The sequence below is a fragment of the Pygocentrus nattereri genome, chromosome 2 (assembly GCF_015220715.1).
Source record: "Pygocentrus nattereri isolate fPygNat1 chromosome 2, fPygNat1.pri, whole genome shotgun sequence".
In the NCBI taxonomy this organism is placed as follows: Eukaryota; Metazoa; Chordata; class Actinopteri; order Characiformes; family Serrasalmidae; genus Pygocentrus; species Pygocentrus nattereri.
This window is the reverse complement of record NC_051212.1, coordinates 41,230,792-41,240,652: the sequence shown is the minus strand read 5'-3', so window position 1 is coordinate 41,240,652 and position 9,861 is coordinate 41,230,792. Positions and strand designations below refer to the sequence as shown.

Sequence of the window (9,861 nt, the reverse complement as noted above, 5' to 3'; positions counted from 1 at the left end):
TCCTGTGACTTTTGACTCATCCTGTACATCCAGTTTTTAGGCTGGTGAGTTTAAAGTGTTTCTTATCGCTGCTCATTGCTAAAATGTCTTTTTTTGTTTTTTCCACCTCAAACATTTCCTTGTAAGTGATTATGAACTGGATCAGGTGTGCTGGGCCAGAGAATAGCTGGAATACTGTGTGGAGTGTGAAGAGCAGAATTAAGGCCTTTAGGACTAAAGCAATGATAAGTTTGGATTTAGGATTTAGGCTCAGGAAGTATGAACAGGTGTGTAGCAAGGCCCCAGGCTTCTGCTGTATTTAGTCCAAGTAAAGGGGCGTTGAGTGAGTATAACTGCGTTTAGGGCAGTCATATTGAAGTTAGACTGAGGATAAAGAGTTTACAGCCGGGCCAGAGAAGTCTGATGAAATGGGACTTAGTTAAAGTCTGTTACAGTCTAAGTCTTAGGGCTGTGATGCAGAGACAGGCGTTAGGCTCCGATTAGATTAGATCCAGCTTTGTCATTGTGCAGTTACAGGTGCAGAGCCAATGAAATGCAGTCAGCATCTAACCAGAAGTGCAACATACAGCATTATTTACATCAAAGAATATAGATATGCACAAAGCTGTTAGAGGAAATGAAAGCAGCCCTTACGCCAGGGTGTCCAGTCTTATCCTCAAAGGGCTGGTATGGCTGCAGGTTTTCACTCCAAGACTGAGACCAACTAATTAAATAAGTGAAGTCAGCTGTGCTGCAGCTTGTTTGGAGTGAAAACCTGCAGCCACGCCGAACTTTTGTGAATAAGACTGCACACCCCTGCCTTAGGCTGATGATAAGGTGTCAGGGAGTACAGGTCGGGTAAAGCAAGAACATAAAGCAAAAGTAGGTGCAAGACGTGCCATTAAGCTTACATACTTATGGCTAGGCCTGTTGGAGTTTTTGAAGAAAATGTCCTTGAACCCAAATTACTAAAATTTTGTAACGATCATTAGCTTGGAAAATATTAAAAATGGTTATAAACACTAAAACTGAGACAGACAGGCCTATAAGCATTTAACTGAGGCAGGCAGACAGAGACCGGAAAAGCAGGCCCAATATTTCCATATATAGAATAGCATGAACTCCAGACACAAAGCAGGGTATGGGAATGAAAGGAGCCATTGTGGTAGGAAAAATCACCTGGCAGGTCAGAAAGAGTGAGAAACACTGCTTTTACAGTAGAAGTTAGCTGGGAATAGGAAGGCTAGCTGATAAGGGTTGGTAAGAACTGGTCTTTGAGCCAATTTAATAAGAAAGTGTTTCAAACAACGGACACAGGGAGGATAGGGAGACCTGATAAAACAAGGCAGAGAAAATTAATTAAAAAAAACATCTTGAGTTGGGTGAGAAATAAGGGTTACCAGATTTCTCCGGAAAACAAGACACATTGGGAATTAGAAATTGGGTCCAGGGACATTAAGAAAATACTTTTTTTGACTTTTTTGTAAAGAGTGATTCTTCACTTTTCTTGAACTTTTGCAAGAATGTTTATTCAATTCTTTTAATTTGCTACTCTTTCTAAATGAGAAAACAGGTTAAAGTAAAACTAAAACTTTGATGTAACTTTATTTAATTAGTAAATTTCCACATCATCTGGGACTTCGGAGCGGAGGACAGGGAGCTCTGGGTCCCGACAGCCTCAGGTTTATACAGTAGTCAGAGTAACAGCTGCTATAGCCCTGAACTCCGAGATCATGAAAGTCAGTGTAGGGCAAGGCCTTTGACTTCCAAAGAAGACAGTGAGTAATATGATCTTTCCTGCTAGGCCACAGGCTTACGCTGTATAGAGAGGGACTGATGGTGGGTTTAGAGCTCGGCTTTAGGCCCTGGGCTTATAGTAAAGTTAGATGAGTAACAGTAGCTCCAGTTAAAGAACGTCAAAGTAAGCTTAGGGCAGGGCATCAGGCTTGTGATGGAGTCAGTGAACTGAGATGTATCAGACTTCTGATAAAATGAGAGAACTAAAATCAGGTGCAGAGCTCAGCTTTGAGTCCATGTCATAGAGTAGGCCAAATCAGACTTACAGCCAGGCCTCAGGCTCATCATGCAGTTAAAGCCATAGCAGATATAGAGCGAGGCTTTAGGTTTATGGTGAAGTGAAAATATATTTAGTTCAAGAACTTTGATTGTTGCTGAGGTCAAAGTAATCAAAAGCATGACAGAAGCTAAGACATGGGACTATTATGTAGTTGGAGCGAGCCATAGGAGTTTTTTTGGGCCAGAGCTCATGCTTATGGTGAAATTATAGTGAGTGAAGGGAGATGTTGGAAGTCGTCAGGCTTGTGAGAAGAGTGATTAAAAGCTGGTATGGAGCTGGGCCTTAGGCTTATGATGTAGTCTGAGTATTTCACTGCTAGTTCCCACAAGGTTGATGATGAGTTCAGACTAAATCAAGTTAGGATCAGAGAAGAGTGAGGTTTATTTCTAGTAAGATTATAAGAAGTTCATGGTTACTTCCCACTAAGGTGAGGGAGAAATTAGAATAAAGTTAATTAGGGTGAGAAGGAGCTTGGGGTTTATTTACCACTGGTGAAGTCAAAGTTTATATATAGCGCTTTATACACCAGCACATCAGCAGAGAGGAGCTCTGCCCACGGCGCCCGCTTGCTTACGCGTGTGTTTTACTCGCTCCAAGAAAGCTCGTTTTACCCTTGATAAACGGGGCGCTTGACCGCTCGTTTTTCTTCCGCGCCCTCGCCGAGGCTCTCCCCGAATGAGTCGTCGAGCTGTCCGAAGGCTCACGTCGCCGTTTACTACCATTTTCCACCGATTATCGCGCCAAAAGCGCTGCATCTCGTTCGGAGTGGCGACCGCGCGGCGCCTTTTTGAGCGCGCCCTGCGAAACGAGGCGTCGCTGCGCGCTCATTCCCGGACTCGGGACACACGACAGAACCTCTTCTAGAGGACTGAGCCGTTGGGCGCTCAACAATCGGCGCATTCGCTCTTATTTTACCCGATAAATATCACGAGAAAACACAAGTGCGAGCGCGTCACTGAGGCACGGCTGCACAGCGCCCGCCAGGTTGAGTCTACACCGTTCTCGTGTGCCTTTTAAGGGGCGGCCCGTCGCCTGAGAGGGAGGTTCCTCTGAACAGCGCAGCTCCGCTCATTCTCGCTCCCCTCGCAGCAAAAGCAGAACGATGGCAGAAGCCGCTCCCGCTCCAGCCGCCGCCGCGCCGGCCAAAGCCCTCAAGAAGAAGCGCGCCGCCCCGCCCAAGAAAGCCGGCCCCAGCGTCGGCGAACTCATCGTCAAGGCTGTTTCGCAGTCTAAGGAGAGGAGCGGCGTATCTCTCGCCGCCCTCAAGAAAGCTCTGGCTGCCGGCGGCTACGACGTGGACAAGAACAAGTCCCGCGTCAAGATCGCCGTCAAGAGCCTCGTGACGAAGGGCACTCTGGTGCAGACCAAAGGCACCGGCGCCTCGGGTTCCTTCAAGCTTAACAAGAAACAAGCCGAGCCCAAGAAGAAGCCGGCAAAGAAAGCGGCGCCAAAAGCCAAGAAGGCGGCCGCCAAAAAGCCCGCCGCTGCTAAGAAGCCCAAGAAGGTAGCAGTGAAGAAGCCCGCGGCCGCTAAGAAATCGCCGAAGAAAGCCAAGAAGCCGGCGGCCGCCAAGAAAGTCGCCAAGTCTCCCAAGAAAGCGAAGAAGCCCGCGGCACCGAAGAAGGCGGTCAAGAGCCCGAAGAAAGCGAAGGCGGTCAAACCCAAAGCTGCCAAGCCCAAGGCGGCGAAAAAGGCCCCCAAGAAGAAGTAAACTCGCCGTTTTACCTTCGTGTCCCGTAATCCCCCCTCAAAAACGGCTCTTTTAAGAGCCCCACATTTCCACTCAAGGAGCTCGGTTTTCTTTCGCCCTGCACAAAATCATTATTTCTTAATAAAATAATCCCACAGCGGGGAAATTCTCCCTGTTACAGCAGCGAACGGGCAGCGAGGCACTCGAGTGAAAGAGAATTAACAAGCGAGTTAATTAACTTGGAGTATTTAAGGGTTTTTACTTGCTAATGTGTAGACAATATAATTTATATATTTACTTTGTAACTATATATTTTTCTGAAATTCACATGGAATATTGCACGAGGCACTGGTTTATATCACACATGGGACGGTGAGGAGTTACTATATAAACTATTTCAATAGAAGCTCAAGAATATTTAACATTTACTCTGTAGAGGGATTTTTAAATATTGTACACGGAGCGTTGATTATATTGCACAGGGGAAATGGTGATAAATTCACAGTGTTCTGTAAATTGTGATCAATACTGAAAGTACCAAGCTGCCATTTGCAGTGACATGGATTAGGATTAGAGCGGGAATGAGGCGGGAAAACAAGTGTATAAATTTGCATTCATGTGATTTTGTATTGATTATGTATTTGGATTATTTCATAAAATTTATTTAAAAAGGAAAACAAGGACGTGTATAAGTTTTCTTTGTCTCTCGCGCACAGGCGGAAGCACAAAAGAGAGGGGTGGGGGGAGAATTTGGGGTACGGGACAAAAACGGTGGGCGGTAGGCGGGTACTACAGTTTGACGGCGCTAAAACGATTGGTTGTTGCATTTCAGCCAATAGAAACGCAGCTGCTTTAGCTATAAGAAGCGCGCTTGGAGACTGGAAAACTTTATTTCAGTTTAATTCGACGAAATTGAAAGAAGTCAAAGATGAGTGGAAGAGGCAAGACAGTTCCCCTGGACTCTGCTGAATTTTTAATAGTGCTGCATGTTTCTAATGTAAATAATACTGTAGGAATGTTGATGAATGTGGTTTTTGTATTTTGTATCTGAAAATGTGTTTGTATTGAAATAATATTCCTTAATAAAGTTTGTTATAAAAAGCAAGACCGGCGGTCTCTTTTGTTGAACAGTTGAAACACCAATTACTCAGTCCAGTGCTTTGTGGCCCGGAAGTTTGTTTTCGTTTGTTCTCTTGCTCAATTTGAAGTATCTCAAGTAATTTAACAACAAAAAAAAGAAGCTATGCATGTGCCCCAAAGGCGCCTCTCCACATGACTCCTTTTATCACTGTGTGATTTCATTAATCTTTAAAAAGGGAGATCGCAGTGATTTGGATAACTGGAGACAGATAAGCCTGATGAATATAGATTATAAAATCTTGGCTAAAGTGATAGTAAACAGAATGTCTGGGGTCATGAATGAAGTCATTGAGTTCGGCCAGACCTGTGCAGTAAAAGGGAGATACATGTGGGATAATCTGTGTGCGATTAGAGACATAATCACGACCAAGAGAGATCAGGACTTTTATATAGTTGGACTAGATCAGAAAAAGGCCTTTGATTTCCTCTCTAGAGATTATTTATGGACTGTTTTAAGACATTATGGTTTCCCGGAGAAGTTCATTAATATGATCAAGCTGTTATATAAACAATCAAAAGTCCAGATTAACGTAAACGGGATTTTAACTAAGGATTTTAAAATTGACAGAGGAGTGAAGCAGGGGTGTCCGCTAAGCTCCGCTCTGTATGTGATTGCTATTAGTCCCCTGCTGCATAGAATCAAATGTGATCCCAGGCTGCAGGGAGTCCAACTCTCAACCACAGAGCCACTGAAAATCTCTGCGTACGCAGATGACGTCACAGTTTTTGTTAGAGGTCAAGTGGAGTCAGACGTCATCAGAGAGCATTTTAACACTTATGAGGCGGTAGCCGGGGCGCGGTTAAATACCAGCAAGAGTGAGGCCGTGTGGATAGGAGAGGGAGATCCAGCCACGATAAACTTGCTCGTTAAAGAAGAGATTAAAATCCTGGGACTCGCGATATTAAACGGGAAGTGTAGCAACACAAATTGGGAGAAAAAAGAACAGGAAATTCAGACTGAATTAGGAAAATGGAAAATCTCAAATTATAAGAGCAGGATTCACGTGATTAAGACGTTTATTCTGTCTAAACTGTTGTTTTTGGCTACTATTTTTCCTCCAGATGAAAAGTGTGTGATGAGATTAAATAAAATGTGTGTTCGTTTTATTTGGGGAAGCAACAGGGAAGTGACGAAGCGGGAGCTTTTATATAAACCCTGGGAGAAAGGAGGCCTCGGGGCGGTGGAGTTGGGGAGAAAATTAAAAATAGCCTTTTGTAAAAATGTAGCTCAGGCTATGAGCAGAAACTCGGAGTGGATAGGGAATAAAACTTCTTGGGAGAAAAAAAAAGGCAGGGCGAGACAAAACATCCCGTCTTTCAAATTAGTTTATAGTGATTTTATATCGAAATATGAACAATTAAATATTGATTGGAGGAATTCCCCAAATAAATCGATCTATAAGATCATACAGGACAGAGATTATGGAGAAATGTTCCATTATAAGTATTTAACTCCCACCGAAGGACGAGCTTGTGTGAAAAACATCTCATCCACATTCCTCTCTGAGAACGTCAGAGATGTGATGTGGCTGGTGACCGTTGGCCGGCTACCCGTCAGATGTGTAGTGAAATGGAGCTGTTACATCACAACCAGAACGTGTCCGATGACTGACTGTAGTGAAGACGAGACGATTGAACATCTTTTCATTCACTGTCCGAGAACAACAGACATCTGGAGGAAATTACGGCACATTGGGCTGAATTTGGACATTAATGTTAAAAGTGTAATGTTCGGGATTTTTAATGAAACTTTTTCCAAAAGTGTGTTTTATTGGTTCATCGTTTGTGTTGTTAATTGTAAGATCTGGAAGACGCGCTGTAAAATGGTTATAGAGCAGCGCGAAATACCTGCAGAAACTGTCTATAAACAAATACTGTGTGAGATCAAAAGACTGAGGACAATAGACACTCGAGGAAAGAGAAAGTTCCCCTGGACTCTGCTGGATTTTTAATCAGTGCTGCATGTTTCTAATGTAAATAATACTGTAGGAATGTTGATGCATGTGGATTTTGTATTTTGTATCAGAAAATGTGTTTGTATTGAAATAATATTCCTTAATAAAGTTTGTTATAAAAAGTAAACTGGGGTTGAATGAGCTGAGGGTTGAAATGAAAAAAAAAAGCAAACAGCCCCCCTCCTGACAAAACACTGCTCTGCATGAAACACTTTGTGTACAGTGGAGCTGGATTTTCTGTCACTCTGGGCTCCATGGCACAGTAGTAGAATGCAGAGTCTGATACTGTTGTAGAAGAGATCAAAAGATCCACTCTATTTCCTTTTACATCCACTTTAGCTTTCAGTCGTTCATGGCTCTCATCTTTTGATCCTGGAACAATCACCAGTAAATACTCTGGTCTGGATCCAGGATACTGATGATACCAATACAGAGTTTTCACATCACCATCATATGTGCAGGAGAGAGCAACTGTCTCATCTTCAAGAGTATAAACCTGTGTGTTATTCTCCAGTGGTGCTATTGACTGTGCAGAACAGCAGCCTGTGGAGAAAAAAATAATAATAATTTTAAAAAGAATTTAAAAATGTACATTTAATTCAAATATAAATTTGCCACACATACCTAGTAAAGTCATAAAGACAGTCAGAGAGCGCAGAAACATCATGGTGGTTCCAGTGTTCAGATAATGAGGAGAGATTTGATGCTACTGTTCAAGGATGTAAAGACTCCTCCTACATTTGTCAATGTGCCAACAAAGCAGGAGCTCAACTCATCAGTTCTTCAATGACTGAGACCAACTGATTAAACAAGTAGAATCAGGTGTACTGCTGCTTGATTGGGATGAAAACCAGCAACTATACTGGCCCTTTGCAGATATGACTGGACAGCTTTGATTTAATCCTCTGTGGTCTAAAGGTATTTTCTCTGCATATGCTCGATTATGTTCTTTGCTACTTTCCAAAACCACAATTAAACTTTTTATATGCTATTTTACGTGTTTTTACAATGTTGACTGAATACAGAATGAAGGGCATGAGCAGTATGCCACTTTTTCTAATGGTAATGACTTTGCGAGCCTTTTGAATTTATAATTAGTAGTGGCATGTTTTTAATCAGAATCTGCTGAGCTACTGATATGACTACATTATATAAATGTGAAGTGTGTAGCTAGTTCTCTCAAGCTAGTTCACAATTATGTTTTGTCTTGAGGAGAACACTTTTTTTCAGTTTTTCACTTTTTTTTCATATTTTTCCAGTGTAGACATCCTGAAGGTTTTTCAGAGTGATAGCCTTTATACGCAGTACCAATATTTCACTCTCTCAAATAGCACTTGTTATCAAATGCTAATATATAATTACCTCCAGACTGTCTAGATACTATTTCTGTCATAATTGTATAGTCCAATATAAGACAGCTTCAGTTTGGGCTTCAAATGAGTTGAAGCCCAATTTTGTTGTTGTTGTTGTTGTTGTTGTTTTTCTGCCCAAGGTACTGTCAGAAGTCTTCACCAACACCAAAGTTCAAAGGCATCAATATTTTTCTTGTCATGATGTTGACATCCTTCCTTCTTGACTCCTTGGCTTTGTCAAAAGTTCAGCATACACCTATGTTTTGTTCTTCTGCCTTTCCTGAACCCTGCTTGCTCATCTGACAGTTCTCTTTTGAGGTAAGGATCTAGTCTGCATTGCATAATTTTAAACTGGCCTCTTCTAATCTTCTTCTAACTTTTCCAGATTTCTTGGCATAATTTGGTCAGTACAGGTGGCGTGGTGGCATGGTGGATAGTACTGTCACCCTACAGCAAGGAGGGCCTGGGTTCGAGTCCCCAGCCAGGTGACCATGGTCCTCTCTGTGTGGAGTTTGCACGTTCTCTCTGTGTCTGCGTGGGTTTTCTCCAGTTTCCTCCTAAATTGCCCCTTGGTGTGAATGTGTATTTCTGTCTGCCCTGTGATGGATGTCCAGGGTGTATCCTGCCTTTCACTCAGTGACAGCTGGGATAGGCTCCAGCACTCCACTTGACCCAGAAGGAGAAGTGGCTTAGAAGATGTGTGTGGTCAGCACTTCATACCAATCTTCTTCAGAATCTTTAAATATATCTGACATAGCAGGGTTATTGATTTCTTTAACTTTTTTCTTTGGCAATGATTTCAGGGTCTGTCTGACTTCATCTTCTAACAGTGAAGGTTCTTCTGTGTACTCAGCATCAACAAATGTGTCTTGGCAGTTGACATCTTTTTTGTAGAAGTCTTGCCATCCATCCTTTTTGAATTTTTGTTTCATCTGTTATGATTTGTCCATTGACATCTCTCTACCCAGTCATGACTAAAATTCATTTTTTATGCTGTATCCTCTGGAAAACAATCCTTGTTTTTCCACATTCATTCCCATTTTCAATATATTTACAGTTGATGTGGTATTCATCCTTGTTTTTCCAGGCTGATCTCTGGAATGCACAGTAAACTCTCTTAAATGATCTTTGTCCTTCTTGATTTTAGCTGCTCATCTTTTTTTTCAATCTCCACTGTATCACCAGACTTTGAATTATTTCTCCTTTTCATTCTTCCCACATTTTTCTGTGGTTCTTCCTTGATGACCTGTTTGAGTTTCATCCATAGGTTTTCTGGTTCTCCGTCAATTATATTTAACAATTGAGAATTTTGAAGTGAATTTTTTCTCCAGGCAATATATTTAAAGATTTTTTTTTCTTTTTCAAATTTGTCAGAATAGAATGTTACATTCAAAATGTAGTTGATTCACAATGGTGAGCATTATTATGTCATGTGGTCCTAGGAATGTTCTAGTATGTGACCCCTGAATACACACTGGGAAGCTAATGTGTGGAAAAGCAGTATTACTTTGCAGTCAGGAAGATGATGGTTTGTCTTCCATTTAAGGTGTACGTTAAAACCTGGGGGTATTAAAAAAGTCAAACAGCTCCCCCTCCTGACAACAACATTGGTCTACATATGAAACAGTTTTTGTACAGTGTAGCTGGGTTTCCTGTCACTGTGGGCTG

General features: G+C 42.1%; 1 protein-coding gene across 1 annotated transcript; it reads left to right on the top strand.

The window, feature by feature from the left end:
• The first annotated feature begins 2,931 nt into the window (after positions 1-2,931).
• Positions 2,932-4,412, top strand: LOC108416351 (histone H1-like). Its single transcript, XM_017689338.2, has one exon. It carries the CDS (start codon positions 3,159-3,161, stop codon positions 3,765-3,767), a length of 609 nt encoding a protein of 202 aa, XP_017544827.2. The 5' UTR covers positions 2,932-3,158; the 3' UTR covers positions 3,768-4,412.
• The last annotated feature ends 5,449 nt before the right edge of the window (positions 4,413-9,861 follow it).

Bases quoted from the DNA above. Each gene is read 5' to 3' on its own strand.
- LOC108416351 (XM_017689338.2), top strand. From the start codon at position 3,159: ATGGCAGAAGCCGCTCCCGCTCCAGCCGCCGCCGCGCCGGCCAAAGCC.